General features: G+C 39.2%; 1 protein-coding gene across 7 annotated transcripts in view; it reads right to left on the bottom strand.

The window, feature by feature from the left end:
• Positions 1 to 20,202, bottom strand: part of fam13b (family with sequence similarity 13 member B) — a 149,419-nt gene that overhangs the window by 123,563 nt on the left and 5,654 nt on the right. For 4 of the 7 annotated variants that reach the window (XM_067996268.1, XM_067996267.1, XM_067996266.1 and 1 more), the window contains exons 2-4: positions 19,228 to 19,392; positions 7,260 to 7,453; positions 4,047 to 4,256 (exon numbers count right to left, since the gene is read on the bottom strand). In XM_067996268.1, the coding sequence (XP_067852369.1) occupies positions 4,047 to 4,256; positions 7,260 to 7,419 (370 nt within the window). In that variant the 5' untranslated portion in view covers positions 7,420 to 7,453; positions 19,228 to 19,392. Of the gene's footprint in view, positions 1 to 4,046; positions 4,257 to 7,259; positions 7,454 to 19,227; positions 19,393 to 20,202 lie in introns of those variants that run through there. The other 3 variants (XM_067996271.1, XM_067996270.1, XM_067996269.1) reach the window with 2 other exon arrangements.

Below are 20,202 nucleotides of genomic sequence, written 5' to 3' on the forward strand. Positions count from 1 at the left end.
TTAAATGTTTCTTTAAACATTTCCCACTGATCATCAGTCGTTTTACCCATTAACAGATTTGCCCAGTTTACTGTGGACAGTCTCTGTCTCATCCCAATGAAGTCGGCCTTACCCAAGTCTAGAATCTTAGCAGCTGACTCACTTTTTTCCCTTTCAAACACTACATTGAACTCGATCATGTTATGATGGCTATTGGATAGATGTTCACGCACAGTTAAGCTGTTAATTAAATCTGGTTCATTACTCATTGCTTAATCAAGTATGGCTTGCCCCCTTGTTGCCTCTAGGACATACTGCTGTAGAAAACTATCCCGGACACACTCAAGAAATTCACTACCTTTCTGACAGTTGCTAGTCTGCTTTCCCCAATCTATGTGAAGGTTAAAGTCCCCCATTAAGACCACTATGCCTTTCTTACACGCTTGTCTAATCTCTGCATTTATACAATCTAGCACTTCAGAGCTGCTGCCAGGGGTTCTATATACAACTCCCACTACCGTCTTAGATCCTTTCCTATTTCTCAATTCAACCCATAAGGTCTCTGTTGGCTGCTTACTTCTCGTTATATCCTCCTTTATCATTGAAGTGATTTCATCTCTAATCACTAAGGCTACTCCTCCCCCTCTTCCATTTTCCCTATCTCTCCTGTAGACTTTATAACCCGGTATATTTAGTTCCCAATCCTGACCATCCTGCAGCCATGTCTCAGGAATAGCTATCATGTCATACCCTCCAATTTGAATTTGAACCTGTAGTTCATTTAATTTATTCCTTATACTCCGTGCATTTGTATATAGAACTCTTAGTTGGGCCACACACCCTAGCCTGACCTTCAGCTCTGATGCTGGGTTAATCGCCTTACGCCTTCTAGTTTTCACTTTATCTGTAGTGTCCAAAGTACACTTTCTCTCTGCTGCTCTACGCTTTTCCCTTTTACTTGTTCTTGAACAACTGTTTGTACTATTTGTATTGTAAATTTCCCCTGGGTCTTCCCCTCTCTTGCGGCTCTCAACTTTACTCCCTTCTGACTCCCCGCTAAGGTCCCCCTGCCACTCTAGTTTAAACCTTCCCCAACAGCACTAGCAAACACCCCAGCGAGGACATTAGTCCCGGTCCTGCTCGGGTGTAACCCGTCTCCCTTGTACAGGTCCCACCTTCCCCAGAACTGGTCCCAATGTCCCAGGAATCTAAATCCCTCCCTCCTACACCATCCCTGCAGCCATGCATTTATCCTGTCTATTCTCCTGTTCCTATAGTCACTAGCACGTGGCACTGGTAGTAATCCTGAGATCACTACCTTTGAGGTCCTGCTTTTTAATTTATCTCCTAACTCCTTGAATTCACCTTGCAGGACATGCGACAATTGTACAAGTTAGTTGAGTGGTGATGGAATTAAGGAGAGCGCTGCATTAAATACTACAAACATGTTTGCTGCCATAGTACCAAGATTTACCAAAAAATAAAGCTGAAATTTTGCTTTCCATTTTGAAGGACGGAATATTCTCGTTCTGAACACTCTTTTGAAAATATACATCCATACCTTAAACAGTTCCCCAAAAAGTAACTCGTATACAAGACGGCTCCACCTCATGTCATCACTTTGCACCAACACAATCAGGGAGTAGGAGAACAGTAGCCAGAGAAAATCGAGCAGGAAACCGTTGCAGCATGGTCCAGGACAGGAGAATGTGCTCCTCCAGAGTGAGTTACAATAATATCTACCACAGTGATTTTCAACCCTCAAACAGTAACTGGAAATATTCATGTTACACATGAGTATATACAGTAGTTTAAAACTAAACTCCTACAATAATGGGACTCGTCTCAATTTACAATAAAATTTAGATTCCCAGAAGACTTTAGGATGGATACTAGTTTGAAGTCTTGGGAAATAAGTTCTCATTGTCAAGATACAAGCATGTTTGCACATGCTGCTGTTGTCTCAAAAATGGCACAGCTACTTGAAAGGTATTTATTGAACACTAAAGCCATAGTGCAAGTCAAATAGCAGTTTTTTGAACCAACAATGAATCCCTTCTCAATTATTTCCTGTGGGAATCTTAAATTGTTTGTGGAAATGCGCATCCTAGCGGTCCATCTGGACTCCAACTGCAGTTACATTACCATTTTTAACTTCTCCCTTAATACAAGGAGGATCAGAAATCTTTGGTCTTGCACAAACTGGAATCCTCCACAGAACCTCAAGTTTTCTCAACTTAATGGTTCTTCAGAAAGTAGCAACATTGCTCTTCTCATCAGTACAGTACCTTGAAAATAAAATTGCTTTTTTCCTGCCTCCTCCAGGTTATCCAGCGTTTTAACTGAGGAAACTGCACTTCCCTCCGCACTAAACATTTTCAACATTTATCTTGTACCTGTAAAGCCAACTGACGAGTCTTGCTTACATTGGAAATTTTACATAGCCTGTCTAGAAGTGATCACAAACTGTCCAAGAATCTCCATCGTCATTTGGCTAGTCAACCACATTAGAGTGGGTACTGGAATGTTGAACAGTAAATAATTCAGTCAATTCAAAATTACAATCCCTGTGATGTCAGGCTTCTCTGGGATTTGAAATACCACTTTTTTTTTTGGGGGGGGGGGGGGGGGGGGGAAGGGGGGAATAGCAGCTATGCAGGAGTTCTGCTCACCTAAAAGTAACTAAACTTTAGAATGAAGGAATGCTGAGGAAGGGTACATTTTCTTCATATTACTCATTAAAGGCATACTTCTACCCCCTTGCCATCTTCTCATTATCCTCTATGGATATTTTGAGTCATTCGCAATTGTCTAGACCACACTATTTTCAGCCAAGTTGGTCCCAATTGTGTTATCACCTAGGCAGGAGGCATGCTATTGTGCCCATCTGCACAAAGCCCAAATATTGCAAGTGGTTTACAACAACACACTACTGAAGGAATCTTTCAGAAAGATTGTCCGGTTGAGGGGAGAGGGCAGATGAGGGGAGCAGAGAGGAGATCCCTCAGTCAATCAATGATTTGCTCTTGCACCAAGAGTTGTTTTTGTGGAACGTTTTACAAGCTAAAATACCATGTCACGGTTCAGTCAATATTAACTGAGATGGGAATTTCACATCTGTTCTGAGCTGAAGGCAGTTTCATTAGGTAGTGCCAATGACCATCAAAGCAGTGATAATATTGTCCATCCACATAGAGCTTCTAACCAGTCAGTCACTGTCAAGAAGGACCAAAGCAAGTGCTGAATCCTGAGGTTTAGCAACACTGTGACAAGCACCGGAAGAGGCATGCAAGCCCCGAAGGACTTTTGACATCTAATCCACAGCTATGAGCCAGATTTATACTTTGTTAGGCAGGTACTCCTTTCCTGAAACCCCGAGGACATTCTCTATAAAGCCCCAGATTCTTTTTGTGACCTCCAGTTTCATCTGTCTAAAGTGATCATGAAATGGTGTCAATTTAACTTTCCCCATGGATGACAGCAATTCCTATTTCTACATGATTAAACAAATGAAAAACATTTATAATTTGTAGTTCTACAAAGCAATGTGGTACCAAATTTTAATTTAAAAGCAACCTTTATTCACTCCCTTGAATGGCCTCAAACATGTTACAAGTGTACGGTGTATTTCATCTTGAGTTTGAGCATGATTCTCCTCTAAATTGGAGTATTACTCACATAAACAATAAAGATCCTTGCGTGGAAATCCAAGTGAAACTGATGCAACAGGGGTTGCTCTTCTAAAGTTGGGACTAATGGACATTGTTGGGGCAGAACTGATGTTTTTATTTTGCATGTGGCCGTGCTATACCTAACATGAGTGCTCGATACAAACACTGGATATCCACGGCAGAAATCAGTTCATTTCCTAGACATGCTTCACCTTGACAAGCAAAAAGATTCAGTAAAAATAAAAATGATGCTATAATTTAAGCATTTCCCTGATGCTCTCATTTCTTATAAATTACTCTTCCTGAATTAGAGAAAGGTACAGGACCACTAAATGTTTTTAATACCAGAGGCTTTCAAAAGTTTATACAACAGTAAGGAGTAAGCAATAAAATTACCCTGATAGAGCTGCATTAAGTGAGAGTGCAGGCTAGCAGGGATGACAGCTTCTGGAAGTTCCTGTAGGAACAGTCGAAGGAGGCTCACAGCTGAAGATACATCTGCTTCTTTAACCAAGTCCACCTCTTCGCCACTGTCATACTTCTGTCGAAGCCATTCCACCATCTCTGCGCTTCCATTTACTTTGAAAAGTCCTTCCTGTTCCAGACCTCCCAATTTATTATTTTAAAAAAAAGTTTTGTGAAATTGCAGACACAACGGAGCTAAAGAAATCAATTTTGCCAAACAAAAAGTTGATTTCAAAGCGGATTTGATCTAATTTTGATATGGATTATTATGGGGTTCAGATAAAAAAAAATTTTAATTGCTCTTTTTAGCACACCAGCTTAATACTATAATAATTACATACTACTTTTATGAAGTGACAACTAAAGGTCTTGTTGCCAAATGTTCAATTTCATAAATGTCATTTATACTTAGATAGTTGATGAATCATATTAATTTCAATATTATTGCTATAAATGATTGAAATCAAATATGAATCTTAAAGGCAGATTCTCTAAGGAATTTCATAACTGTTGTTTCTTTTTGCAAACAATTAATTGCACAACACATTCAGTTTTTATTTTGGGATCACTCATCATGATTGACGAGATGGTGTTTGAAGTGAGATCCCCCAACACAAACTGTACTGATCGATCACCTCAAGTTCCAATTTAAAGATGGGATGATTTTGTATTAGGACAACATACAAATCCGTAACAGTGTTTTTTGCCCCAAATATTCAAAACTATATTTTGTTTTGCCATTTTTCCATTCCCCACCCAGTTAATGACAATCCTCAAATTTAAAGCTGCATCTCCATAATTTTTAGTAAGTACCTCTTAAAAAAAAATTGGAATTACAAATGAAGTGAATATACTGTACAATACTATAAATGAGAAATGCATCACTACAGAATCATAACTCTTACATTTACTGGTGTCTCAGTTTTTCTGTGATTTAGGTTTCAAAAGTGTTAGAGGCATCCTGACTTATAGCAATTGCACACAATTCCCCCAGACTGAAATCCTCAAGTTTTACTTCAAGGCATCCCCAGAATGTACCATCTCCATTTCATTGTAGATGAGGGAGTTCTACACAAAATGTCTTTTCCAAACTTTTCAGTTGGTTCAGGGAGCATGATACTGGACCACCCAGAACAGGCAGTCCTAGGTTTGATCTCAGGTGTGCTCAGAGTTTATCTCAGGGCAGTCAAGGAGAACTAAAGTTGGTCTCAGGGCTCCCAATATAAAGAAGACAAAGAGCCAGGATTCCTACTTCCAACTGTTATTCGGTCATGCCTTGCCAGAAAGTGTGAATATTCAAATGCAGCTTGTTTGCAAAGTCACCTGTGTGAAAAGCCTGCCAACATTTACTATCGAGAACTTCAAGAAAACATGGCCACTTGGGTAAGATACTGGAGATTTGCTAGAATCAAGTGAACCAAGCTCCAGCATCAGTCACCATTTTGGAGTGAGAAGCATAAAAAAAAAGAAAAAAGTCTGTCTCTATCCAGTAATTTTGAAGTGTGGAAGATATGAACCAGGGTCAACTGAGAGACACTAGTAACTGTAAATACATTCCTCCTTAATGTCTATGATTAAGTGGCCTGAGAAATATTGTTTCCCTTCAATTTGCCTGATTAGATTTGATTATGTTTTGGTTTCAACTTCATGGATTTCCTCTCCCACAAGAAGTCAGCTTAATTAAAAAATATCCCACCAACGTTGATAGATGGTTTAACATAATTTGTTCCCAACATCACATGGGTACCATGTTATGCAATTTGTACAAGTGTCACAGTCACAAATGGGTTTGACATGGGGTTCATGAACTAAATACTGATACCTAATGGGTGGCAATATCTTTATAACTCATGAACCTGTTGTCATTACACAATACACCATTTATAACCTAGTAGGGAAAGTGTCAGTGGTTCATTGCATTTCCAATTTTAAAACCACCTAGAACAAAGGCTTTTGCAGTGATGCAGCAGCCAGCAGTCTAACAATGCAATCTGATGTACATGTTTGCTATAGCACATTGCTATCAATTCTTTGTAACCCTGAGATCTCCAATGGGAACACACTAAACATAGGGTCGCTCATATTCATTTTGCACTATACCTTTGGTTGCTATTAAACCAAAAGTTAATACAATAGTCACCTTAGGCAGGTATCAGTTTAATATTAAAAGTTGTATTTTTATAGTATTTAGCAACTTGATTGCTCATGGAGAAATTGGCAACCAGTTATTTAATATATATATATATATATATATATATATATATACACCATACCTTTCAAAATTTGCATATTTTACATGTGTCGAAGTTACAAAGCAAGTTTAATGTGCAAAATGCCATATTATAAACTAATTCACAGTATTTCACAAAATCAAATCACTGCAATTTTGTCTTTTTTTTTAAAAAAAGAGAAAACATTATTCTAATAGCAGTAACACGAAAAGTTGTCGGATCCTTTTCCCAAAGTATAGGCCTAGATTTACCCTTTTATTTAAAAAAAATCTCAATGTCATCAAGTTAAACTAAATGCTTCAGTGTATTGCTGATAATACTATATATATTGCATTTGTTTTGCACTTCATTCACCAAATGCCACATATGTTTATAATTCCAAACAGAATTGCAGATTTAAATAGTGTAGTGGTGTAGGTCAGTGAAGTGTGTAAAAAAAAGCAAATTAACATTAATAAACTTACAATTTCTTTAATGATTTTAAGAGCTTTTCTTTTAGGTACTACTGCTTTAAGCAAATTAGACTGGCTTGAATTTGCCTTAAGTAGGCACCTTCATTTTAACATACAAATTGGAATGTAAATTGTTGAAAAGGACAATATTCCAACTTTAAATTGCTGCCACCTTCAATGCGCTGTATGTAATGAAAAATAAATGACAGCCAAAGAAAATAGATAAATCAATTTTCCCAATATGCTGTGAATTTACCTTTTCTGTTTCAAATATTGTACAAAAGACTAGTTAAAAATTAGAACACTGAAAAATTGTCAAATTTCTCAAACTAAGGATATTTCCAAAAACTATCTGTCCATTTCACTGCACTGAAACCATTTAAAGTTACTATGCCAAAAATGGAAAAACAAGTTTCCTTGTATAGTTTTAAATACATTTATATTGATAAAACTTTACCTACCATATTCCTCCAGATACTCCACAATGTGCTTTACTATAAATGGAACTCCATTCCCTGGATGATGTCCTTGTTGCTGTAGCTCATTAAGAGGAACTCCAAAAATTTTGTTAGTAGTTAATGAGTTGCTGTTACTCGGTGAAGGAGAGAAGCTCTTCCTCATATCTTCCCTCAGCCAAAAAGCAAAGCCGTTTTGTCTATACAAAAAATTTAAAGTATGTCAACACACAGATCTTCCTTTATTCTAATTTCACTTTACAACAGTTTAAACATTTAAGACAAGTGACCTTTGCCTTCACTGTATCTTTCAGAAATAGAAAAATTCCCATTTTATGAACAACCTCTTTTATAATAAAGCAGAACTGCAAATATGAAACACTTGTGCATGAAAATTCAAAAGGAAAATAAGTACAATTAGACAAGCCCAACAATATTGTAAACTTTGTTAGATCTGAATGATTTCCATAACGTATCCAAAGATGGAAAATAGAAATATAAACAGATCACATTTTTTCTAAAATTGTGAAGTTCTTTGTTCCTGATAAAGACTTCAACTAAAATCAAAATTATTCCAAATCAGATATCTTAGACATATGGGGCTTCCCCAATAATTCAGCTGTTTAGTACCTCAGATTTATTGACAAGGGAGGTCCCAGGTCCCATATGCCAAATTTGCTGTTGTCAGCCAGAACAATTGTAGGGGCACTAAAAATGGTGGTATTCCCGTGGATTAGGAAGAGGGATTTTTTTTATTAAAGTCTATTAGGGTTTCATCTACTGATCGCTATCCGCCAATGAAGTGCTCATGTGTATGTCGGGTGAGAACAAAATCAGGCTAGATAGCGATTTTACCCATGAATTAATAGCTAGGTTCACATGTGAAGAACGGCCACTTGATAATAGGCTGGCTAAATCCTTATGTGCGTGGAGTCTATGCCTTCAGGAAAGGAAGGAAAATTTTTAAAATACAGGTGTTGTACAGAGTGGTAGCAGTTTCAAATGTGGAAAACCCTCACAAAGCAAGCTCTCAATCTGTTGAACAAAAACATGAAGCAGAGTATTTTCCCTTGGAGATTTTGAGGACCAAAACATGTAAGAACTAGGAGCAAAAAGAAATAGGAGGCCTGCACTGCCATTCATTCAGATCATGGCTGATCTTCGACCTCAACTCCACTTTCCCGCCCTATCCCCATACCCCTTGATTCCCTTAGTGTCCAAAAATCTATCAATCTCAGTCTTGAATATACTCAATGACTGAGCATCCACAGCGCTCTGATGTAAAGAATTCCAAACATACACAACCCTCTGAGCGAAGAAATTTTTCTTGGGGAAAAATTTGACTGGAGAAAACTTTGCACGAAACGTGACCGTGGCCAATAAAAGTTACTTAAGACCAGATCTTCAGTTGAGTTGCTCATGGGCAGTCTGGAGTTTGAAACATAGCTGTGATATTGAACTGTTAACTTGGTCTGTCCCTTTAAAAAGATCACAAGGGAGTTCTGTTACAACCCCTGAATTAGGCGATTGTATAATTAGATATCAGGTAGTATGGGCCCTTTGCAGCACACAAAATGTTCAGACTACTTACAGGAATAACCAGAACCCCTGTATCCGAGAGAATATCTAAACAGGACTGAAATTTGTAACACTTGTCAATGACTGTCTCTCTTTTCTAAGAGATAGCTTTGAATGTATGGCAAAGCATGACATGGGTCTCCAATGCCATTACTCACAGAAAGCTGGATCATATGCTTTTCAGGACAGGCGCACTATGTCATGTAATGCACGATGTATTATTCTGCTGCCAAGGTAAAACTGGATTTGTTTAAGTTCACCAAATCTGATTGTGTTTAACACATAAGGTTGAGTTCATTGAGTTTAATTGCTCTTCAGACTGCAGGTCAGGACCCTGAGTTACTTTGTTTTTCTTTTTAAGTGCGATTGATTAAATCATTTGAGAGGCTACAGGCATTCTGTTCCTGCAGTTTCTCCCTTTGTTTCTTTAACATTCTTAGGTGTGACACAAACTTGAGTGCAACACTTGAAGTATGACCAACAGGAAAGCACAATGGACACCACACTTTTTTTATAATGGCAAATCTACAATGATGCTACTCATGGCAAGTCAAAGGATGTGCTGTTTTACAAGGTCAGGAATGTTATGCCATTAAAGTGTAGGTGTATACTCTAAGATGACACAATCCAATTGCCGTTAAACACTTGCATTATATGCAGGTCAATTAAAAGTCTGCTATTAACTAAACATAAGGCAAGCTCACACAGGTATCAATTACGACACTAGACATTTTTTAAAAATGTATTTTCAGGATATGGAAAACATCCACATTTATTGGCCACCCCCTTGTTGCCCCGTGAAGGTTGTGGTGTGCTTTCCCCTTGAACCATTGCAGTTCTTGTGATGACTTTCTCCAAATGGTGTTAGATGAAGACTTCCAGGATTTTGACTCGAATGAATTAGTAGTAGTAGTATATGTACAAGTCAAGATGGTGTATGACTTGGAGGGGAACTTCGATGTGATGGCATTGTCATGATATTGTTGCTTATGCTCCTCAGTGGTAAAGGTTACAGGCTAGAAGGTGCTGTCGAAGTAAGCTTCGCAAGTTTTATTTTTTTAAAACTCGTTCGTGGGCGTCGCTGGTGAGGCCAGCATTTATTGACCATCCCTAATTGCCCTTGAGAATGTGGTGGTGAGCCGCTTTCTTGAACCGCTGCAGTCCGTGTGGTGAAGGTTCTCCCACAGTGCTGTTAGGAAGGGAGTTCCAGGATTTTGACCCAGCAACGATGAAGGAACTGCGATATATTTCCAAGTGGGGATGGTGTGAGACTTGGAGGGGAACGTGCAGGTGGTGTTGTTCCAACGGTAGATAATGCATATTGCAGCTGCAGTGTACGAAGGGTGGATACAGAGCTCAATAGCAGGGGCACCAATTAAGCGGATTGCTTTGTCCTGAATGTCATTGAGCTTCTTAAGTGTTGTTGCAGCTGCACCGAGCCAGGCAAGCAGTCAGTAAATATTTCATCACACTCCTGACTTGAGCCTTGTAGGTGTGGAGATAGTTTCCAGGGTCAGAAGATAAGCCACTCATAATAGGAGTGGGCTATTCAGCCATTCAATTAGATCATGGCTGATCTGTATCTTAACTCCATACACCCACCTTGGTTTTGTAACCCTTGATACCCTTGCCTAACAAAAATCTATCAATCTCAGTTTTGAAATTTTCAATTGACCCAGTCTCAATAGCATTTTGGGGGAAGAATGTTCCAGATTTCCACTACACTTTGTGTGAAGTGCTTTCTGACATTATCCCTGAACAGCCTAGCTCTAATTTTATTATGTCCCCTTGTTCTGGACACTCCCACCAGAGGAAATAGTTTTTCTCTCTGCCCTATCAATTCCTTTGATCATCTTAAAACACCTCAATTAGATCACCCCTTAATTTTCTATATTCAAGGGAGTACAACATTCATCTATGCAACCATTTTTGCCCCAGTATCATTCTGGTGAAATTGCATTGCACCCCCTCCAAGGCCAATATATCCTTCCTGAGGTCCAGTGCCCAGAAATGAATGCAGTACTCCAGATGGGGTCTAACCAGAGCTCTGTACAGCTGTAACAAAACTTCCACCACTCTGTATTCCAGCCCTCGTGTGAGAAAGGCCAACACTCCATTAGCCTTTTTAATTATTTGTTGTACCTGTCCACATCAGAGTACCCTGCCTCTGCCCTGTACTTGTAACCACAGTGTTGATGTAGCTGGGTCTGTTAAGCTTCTCGTCAATTGTGATCCCCAGGACATTGGTAGAGGAGTCAGTGATGGTGGTGCCATAGAAAATTATGGGGAAGCAGTTGTGCCTGGTCCTGTTAAAGATAGTCAATGTCTGACATTTAGGTGGCACAAATGGGGTCTTGTTGTGGGTTAGTATACCAGCTTTAGTAACTTGTGTTCCTGGGAGTTACTTTGTTTATGCTTTTCTTTGAAGTGTGATACAAAGTTAAGTGCAACATTTGTGAGGCAGAATATGCACTCTAGAAGTACCATTTTTATATTTCTCATTGATCTCATGGCATTGCTCACAGGAAATGAGGATCTGCAGGTTGGGGGAGGGGTGCTGGATTTGTATATATTCAGGAGGGGATGTGGAAACAGTTAAGGCAGCTGGAGTAATTCAAAAAGTTGCAAGTAGTTATGGGGAGAAGAGTATTTGGGGAGTTAGTGATCACTTTGGATTGAGTAGTGCTTGGGGTTAGCCATATGGTGATAAGAATTCAGGTTGGCAACCAATTAGTTGGGAATTTAACAATGCGGGGGGGGGGGGTGGGGGGGAAAGAGGAAGAAGAGAGAAACAGTGTACCTTGGGCAAGTAGGCAATGGAGAATGGGGATGGCAGAATTTTTTGCTCAAAAAATCCTTATGCTTCATATCGATACATAACTAGCATAGATGTGATTAGTTACAATGCTTATATTTCCCACAATATAACAAAGGCTTTGATTACCCATCACCTGTATGTATACAAGAAAAGCTTTTAAAATTCAATTGGTTTGGTTTTTATTTAAGAAAAAGCTATTTGACAGTGCATGTGGGAGTATGTGTGGATGTGCGAGTTTGGGTGTATATGTGCGTGTGGTGTGTGCACACATCCGTGAGTGTGTGTATATAGCTGTCTGACTTATGCTGTCTCTCTAAACTTACAAGTTAGAACAGCTGATAATAGGAAACTTTTGCTAAAAAATTTATTCTGCAGTTTGTCTACAAATTACGTGGAAAAACTTGAAGAAAAATGAAAATCTTTTCCACCATGAAAAGTGACATCCATTAAGTTTCAAAACAACCCAACAATCTCAGAATCTTACTGGTGCATAATAAGAAATTGTGCAACATCTCCCTGAATCTAACAGTGATAGCCCTGGGTCAGAATATCAACTGTAAGCTATGCTTTTGGAGAGAGGCTGAGGCCTTTACATAAAGGTATTAACAAAGCTACTCAAACACAGACAACTTTATAGGCAATCTTTAATCATGTTACTATGAAATATGCTATGTTACAAGTCTTATTTTTAAGCCCATACTCTGCAAATTCAGGGTAAAAATGGTGCACAAACTTTTCTTTCCTAAAAAGTGATTTGACTGGTTTACCTTTTCTTCTAAATACTACAAAGATTTATGTTGTTCTTCCCAGCTTTGGTGATTGTCAATGTTTTGAATGTGACCAAAATGCACAATAAATCATGAAACTAAAACATCACAGCAATGCAGGGCCCTTCCAGACCCTGGTTTTACTCAATCAATTGCAATGTCAAAAATGCAACCATTCAACACTGCCCTATTGATGAGAACGGGATTCAAACTCCAAGCCTGCCCAGCACAATCGATTACATCGCCTTAACCACTTGAGGAAAAAAACATAACTGAACTGATTTTACTCAAATAGACGCAATGTCTCAATGCAAGCATTCAATACTTGCCTTCCAGGACACAGGTTTTCCTGACTGGCTATTCTGGATTTTTTTTTTAAATGTCATTAGCAGTTTCGCATTGGTATTTTTTCAACCACTTTCCTCACTTTAGATTCATACGTACAAAGCCACAAGAGGTCAGCTTATATGAGTGAACATGAGAGAGAAACAAACTAGTAGTTTTACTGCTGAATCTCCTCTGGCATTACTCAGAGTCCGATGACATACTTTTGCAACAATAGAGATGTCATGGCATGTAATAGGGCCATTGATTTACAGCAGCCAAGTCAGACTGCATTTTTATTATATAATATTCTGGAAATTTCTTTAATTGAATCCCCAAATCCTGTCCATTTTTCTATTAGAAATGTAAATTAATGGCTATTATTACATATTCCTTTACCCAAATACCAAATCTTAACTTGCTTGGTATCCTGGATTTTAAAAAGAGCAAGACTGTAGGCAAGATGTACAGATTGGAGGTAGGTACCCTGTGCTTTAGCAGCATTCGGGGGGGGGGGGGGGGGGGGGGGGGGGAAGGAAGATAGGGGAGGGTCCTATACTTCCATAGCACTAGTGGAGGTGGGTCTACAGATTGCACAATGCTGGGGAAGGGTCTGGCAGCATTCAAGGAGGGAGAAATTTCACATTTAAAGAGCGTACGAACATCATGATTTGGTTCATTTGAAGAGGCCTTGATTTTTTGAAACATTTACCAGCTCCTATTTTTCACTTTTCTGTAGTGCTCTGAATTTTTCAACATTTTACTGCTCATTTTTTTCCAGGTTTTGCTGCTCCCAGCTTCTCAACTGCTACTGGCCCATTCTCCTCAGAGATATGGAATTAGGCTAATCACGCAACATCAGCTCATAAGCAAAACATGACAGCACCACCTACAGGCACAATTTGTGTCAGGCAGATGAGAGATATTATATATGTTAAATGTTGTGACCTAACTACCAATATATGTATATACTAGCTGATTTCCATGATTCTGCATATGGGGAGTCACGAACAAGAGAAGTCTTTGGGTGAAGCAGAGTTATAGGACAGCAGGCAATTGGACCAGGGCACAAATGTAATTCGTTCCACATTTTAAAGTCATACATTTTTATATTTCCATTATAAATTGCCATGTCCACATTTTTAATGAAAACGCCTATATAAACTACGCCCTCCTGCCAGTGTTAATTCTGCAGTGCGTCCGCTGGCAGGAGGGTGGAAATACAGAACATGTTTACACAGGCAGTTTCCATTTTAAATGTATGGAGAAAGTTGACTGGAAGTCTGCAGATAGGTTTTTATTAGTCAATCTCCTGTGGCTTTGCATGTGATAAGCCAATGTCCTCTTGTACCTGTCTCCAATGTGTTAAGTGTTGCTGTGTGTCTCGTCTCTTCTAATTTTATCTCTCTCTTCTCTGCTGCTTCTCTCCCCTCAACTCTTTTTGCTTCGCTCTGTCCTCATCTGCTTCTCGCTTTTTATTCTTCCTTTTTGGGTTAGAGGTGGTGGATGGAATGGCATGGTGGGGCAGAGAAAGAAGCCATCAATGGCCTCATACAATAGGGTTGGAGACAAGGGCAAAACATGGCCCTGGGCAGCTCTCTAGCTTTGCCCCCCTCATGGGGGTTAAGGGTAGCTACTCAGACTGACAAAAGGTGGGAAGTGATGTACCCCAGGGATCGGTACTGGGACCATTGTTGTTCAATTTACATTAACAATTTGGATTCACGAATCGGAAATACAATTTCAAAATTTGCAGCCACCAAATTGGGGGGTGTAGTTAACACAAAGGAAGAATGCTTCACAATGCAAGAGGGTATTAATAAACTTGCAGAATGGGCATATAATTAGCAAATAAATTTCAATATAGATAAGTGTGAGGTGGTGCATTTTGGTCGGAAGAATAAGGAGGCCACTTACTGCTTGGATAATAAGAGTCTAAACAGGAGAGAGGAGCAAAAAGTACAAATATACAAATCACTAAAAGTAGCGACGCAGGTTAATAAGGCCATTAAAAAAGGCAAATCAAGCACTGGGGTTCATTTCTAGAGGGGTAGAACTGAAAAGCAAAGAAGTTATGTTAAACTTATATAGAACCTTGGTTAGACCGCATTTGGAGTATCGTGCACAGTTCTGGTCTCCATATTATAGAAAGGATGTAGAGACATTGGAGAAGGTGCAAAAAAGATTCACAAGGATACCACCAGAACTGAGAGGATATCCTTCTCAGGAAAGGCTGAACAGGCTGGGGCTCTTGTCTATAGAAAAGAAGGCTGAGGGGTGACCTGACAGAGGTCTTTAAGATAGGGTTTGATAGAAAATGTTTCCACTTGTGGGGGAGTCCAAAACTAGAGGTCATAAATATAAAATAGTCCCCAATAAATCCAATAGGGAATTCAGGAGAAACTTCTTTACCCAAAGAGTGATAAGAATGTGGAATGTGCTACCATAAGGAGTAGTGGAGGCAAATAGCATTGATGCATTTAAGGGGAAGCTACATAAACACGAGGGAGAAAGGAATAGAATGGTATCCCAATAGGTTTAGATGAAACAGGGAGGAAGGCGGCTCGTGTGGAGCATAAACACCGGCATAGACCAGTTGGGCCAAATGGCCTGTTTCTGTGCTGTAGTTTCGATGCAACAGGTACGAGGTACTTGCTACTTATGAGGATAAGAATGAAGGCTGCAGGGAGGATGGCCAGATTGCTAACCATGGCACCATGGAGCAGGGGCAGTCCAAAGAGGGAAGGAGCAGAATAGAGAGGCTGTAATCATAGGGGATTCGATAATTAGGGGGATAGAAAGAGTCTTCTGCAGTCATGACCAAGAATCCAGGAGGGTGCGTGGCCTACCTGGTGCAAGGGTGAAGGACATCTCAGAGCAACTGGAGAGGAACTTGGAAAGGAAGGGCGAACATCCAGATGTCGTGGTCCATGTTGGGACTAATGAAATAGGGAAGAAAAAGGAGGTCCTGCTAGGAGAATATCAGGAGTTAGGAACTAAAATAAAAAACAGGACCTCACAGGTGATAAACTCAGTATTACTAACTGAGCCACATGCTAATTGACATAAGGATAGACAGATCAGGAAGGTGAATGGGTGGCTCAAAGACTGGTGTGGGAAGGAGAGGTTGCCACTTCATGGGACACCTGCACCAGCACTGGGACAGGAAGGAGCTGTACTGCTGGGACTGGCTCCACCTGAACCAGAATGGGACCAGTGTCCTAGGGGAAAGGATAAATAGGGCTGTGGATAGGACTTAAACTAGTAAGACGGGGGTGGGGGGAGGGATCTGGTCAAAATAACATAAGCTTGAAGATAAAAGAAATGAGATGAGAAAAAAGGTCAGACCAAGGTAAAGAATAAGGGTAACAGTCAGGGAACACAAAGTTATAGAACATTAGTATAAAATGACTTAAAAAAAGAGTGGGACAATTAATAAAAACAAATTAAATTGGCTGTAGAGCAATGCACACAGCATCCAAAACAAAATGGGGGAAAAATGGAAGCAATAATTCGTAGCGAGGAGCCAGATGAAGTAGGGATAACTGAAACGTGACTGGCAGTTAAATATTGCAAGATATAACTTATTTCGAAAGGAAGGGGGAGTGGGGTAGTTGTACTAATTAGAGATAACATAATGGCAGTAGAAAAAAGGAACATAACAAAGGATAGAAACAGAATCCATATGCATTGAGACTTAGGATAAGAAGGGATCAATCATGTTAATAGGGGTATTCTACAGACCAATAGTGGAAGGGAAGGAGAAAGAAATATGTAGGCAAATCCATGAAATGAGTATAAGACATTGAATAATAATCAAGGGAGATATCAACTACCCCCAAATAAACTGGCAAGTAAGGAAAGGGACAAGGGAAAGAGTTTTTACAGTGTGTTCAGGACTCACTTCTTACCCAGTACTTAAGAAGCCCAAGAGAGGAATCACTGCTGGATCTAGTAATGGAAAATGAACCAAAGCAGACAAGAGAAGTAAATGTTGGGGAACATCTAGGTAACAGCAATAACATAGTACTGTTTAAAATAATGATTGAGAAAGACATAAGTAAGACAAAGACAAAAGTAATAGATTTGAAAAAAGCTAATTTTATGGGGATGAGAATGGAACTAGGGAAGGTAAACTGGGAAAAAAATTGACAGAAAGAGACAGAACAGCAGTGAGAAATATTTAAAAACAGTGATCAAGAGAGTTCAGGACAAGTATATTCCACTAAAAAAGAGCAAACTACCCAATAATGAAACACCATGGATGAATAAAGAGATAAGGGTAAAATTGAAACTAAACAAAGGCATACACTAAGTACATAGACAATAAAGGAGAGGATGACAAAGGAGAATACAAAGAGGTTAGGAAAGAAGTCAAAAATGCAACTAGGAAAGCAAAGAGGAACTACAAAATTAAATTATCGAGGAATATAAAAAAAGTAAAGTATTGTACAAACACAAATAACAAAAGAAAAATCAGGACGGGGTGCACAAGATAAAGTCACAGGTAAGGACAGCGAAATGGCAGAAATATTGAATAGTTGCTTTGCCTCAGTATTTACCAGGAAGACTAACAAGATGAGTATGACATTAGAAGAGATCAAAAAAGATATAAAGGCACTTAAAATAGAAAGGGGGAGATAATTGATAAACTAATCAAGCTTAGAGAGAGGATAAAACCCCATGTCCGGATGGATTGCATCCATGCATATTAAAAAAGTTAGGGAAGAGATAGCAGGGGCTCTATTACATATATATAAAAATTCATAAGAAGGAATAGTGCCAGAGGACTGGCATTCAGCTAATGTTCTACCTCCCTGTTTAAATACAGAAACTACAAGTCTAGGGAACTATAGACCAGTCAGCTTAACATCAGTGGTAGGAAAGATAATGGAATCTTTAATCAAAGATGTAATAGAAAAACATCTCGAAAACAAAAATATAATAAAGAGTAGTCAGCACGGATTTCAAAAGGGATCATTCATGCTTGACCAACTTTAATGATTTCTTTCAAGTAGTAACAGGAACTGTAGTCAAGGATAATGCAGTAGATGTAATATATTTGGATTTTCAAAAGGCCTTCGATAAGATATTGCATAGCAGACTCATGACTAAAATCAGAACATGTGGAATCAGGGGACAGGTAGCAGCATGGATAGCAAGCTGGCTACAAAACAGAAAACAAGACTAGGGTTCAAGGGTAGCTACTCAGACTGGCAAAAGGTGAGAAGTGGCATTCCACAGGGATTGATGCTGGGACCATTGTTGCTCACATTTTACATTAATGATTTTGACTTGGGAATCGGAAGTACAATTTCAAAATTTGGGGACGACACCAAATTGGGAGGTGTACTTAATACAAAAGGAAGAATGCAACAAAATATAGGAAGACTTGCAGAATGGGCATGTAATTGGCAAATGAATTTCGATATAGTAAGTGCGAAGTGATGCATTTCGGTGGAGGGTTGACAGAGGGTTGTGAATCTTTGGACTTCTCTACCCCAGAGGGCTGTGGATGCTGAATCTATGAATATGTTCAAGGCTGAGATAGATAAGATTTTTGGACTCTCGGGGAATCAAGGCATATGGGTATCGGACAGGAAAGTGGAGTTGAGGTCAAAGATCAGCCATGATCTTATGGAATAGCGGAGCAGGCTCGAGGGGCCATGTGGCCAACTCCAGCTCCCATTTCTTATGTTCTTATGGTAGGAAGAATAAGGAGGCCACATATTGCTTGGACAGTAAATATAAGTGGGATAGAGGAGCAAAGCGATCTGGGGATACAGATGCACAAATCACTAAAAGTAGCGACACATGTTAATAAGGCCATAAAAATGCAAACAAAGCACCGGAGTTCATTTCTAGAGTGATAGAATAGAAAAGCAAAGAAGTTATGTTACACTTGTATACAACCTTGGTTTGACCACTTGGAATACTGTGCACAGTTCTGGTCTTCAGATTATAAAAATATAAGAGAAATTGGAGAAGGTGCAAACAAGATTCACAAGGATGATACCAGAACCAAGGATATACTTATCAGGAAAGGCTGAACATCCTGGGGCAAGGCCGCGGGGTGACCCGATAAAGATCTTTAGGATAATGTAAAGGTTTGATATGGTAGACGTAGAGAAAATGTTTCCACTACTGGGAGTGTCCAAAACTAGAGGTCATAAATGTAAGATAGTTGCTAAAAAATCCAATAGGGAAATCAGGAGAAACTTCTTTACCCAAAGAGTGATTAGAATGTGGAATGCAATTCCACAAGGAATAGTTGAGGCAAATAGCAAAGATGCATTTGGGGGAATCTAAATAAAGCACGAGAGAGAAAAGAATAGAAGGATATGCTGAGAGGGTTTGATGAAATGGGGTGGGAGGAGGCTCGTGTGCAGCATAAACGCCAGCAGAGACAAGTTGGGCCGAATGGCCTGTTTCTGTGCTGCAGACTCTAAGAATGTAAGATAACATTGCTCTAACTCCAGAAACTTACCTCTGAGCACAGACACCCACTTAAAAAATAACTTATACACCAATCACCCTTAGTGAATAAGCATTTTTTAGCCAGCTATGGTTGCTTGAGATTGTGGCAGAAGATCAACCTGTAGTTCCTCATTGAAGAAACACAGAATTCGTCCAATCTTTCTTGGCAATCAACCTAGAGGGAAAAACAAATAATGTTTTTAATATACAGTGCAAGATATATCAAAAGATACTGAATGGGCAATAAAAACAAATGAAATCAAAGGTTCTTTTTTAAAGCATTTTATCCCTTTTCTCTAGTTTCCCCATACCATGCCAAGTTGAAAGGACAGGCCGACCACTAAGCGCCAAGGCCTTTACCAATGGCATACTAAAACTAGCCATTAAACGAGCAAACTCATTTTAGACAATGCCCCATTCAATCTTCCCCTCACTTTGAGAAGGTGCTTGGTCTTCCTCAAAGCACAGCTGAGATCATTAGCATGTTTTGGATCAGTTTATTTAACCTATTACTAATAAGTAATAAAGAATCTTAAAAAGCCAATACATTTTAACGTTGTGGCAGTACCTTTGTGTTATGCTCTTAACTCATCACCTCAAATTGATCCCACTACTAGTGAAAGACCTATAAATATTAGTACCTTAGAGTTAGAGTAAAATGCACTCTCCCACCCAAGTTTGGAAGGGTGGAATCCATAAACTATACTGCTGTTCTTCTCTCCCCACCCCAATACACACACTTGTTCAAGCTGACAAAGAAAATTTCACACACCAATTATTATGCTTCACTGATCATCTTAACGAAAATGCTGATTAATTCATGCAGGATTTTGGATACATCTTACCACCAGTTAGCTGGACTCATCTGGAGAAAAATTTTGGGCTTAAATTTCAAACATAGCTTTGGCTCACCATTAACATTTTAGTCCAACTGCTGCTAATATCAAAGACTAAGACAAATCTCCCACCATGTTAAATATAAAAA

This window comes from Heptranchias perlo, chromosome 14 (genome assembly GCF_035084215.1).
Source record: "Heptranchias perlo isolate sHepPer1 chromosome 14, sHepPer1.hap1, whole genome shotgun sequence".
NCBI classification, from domain to species: Eukaryota; Metazoa; Chordata; class Chondrichthyes; order Hexanchiformes; family Hexanchidae; genus Heptranchias; species Heptranchias perlo.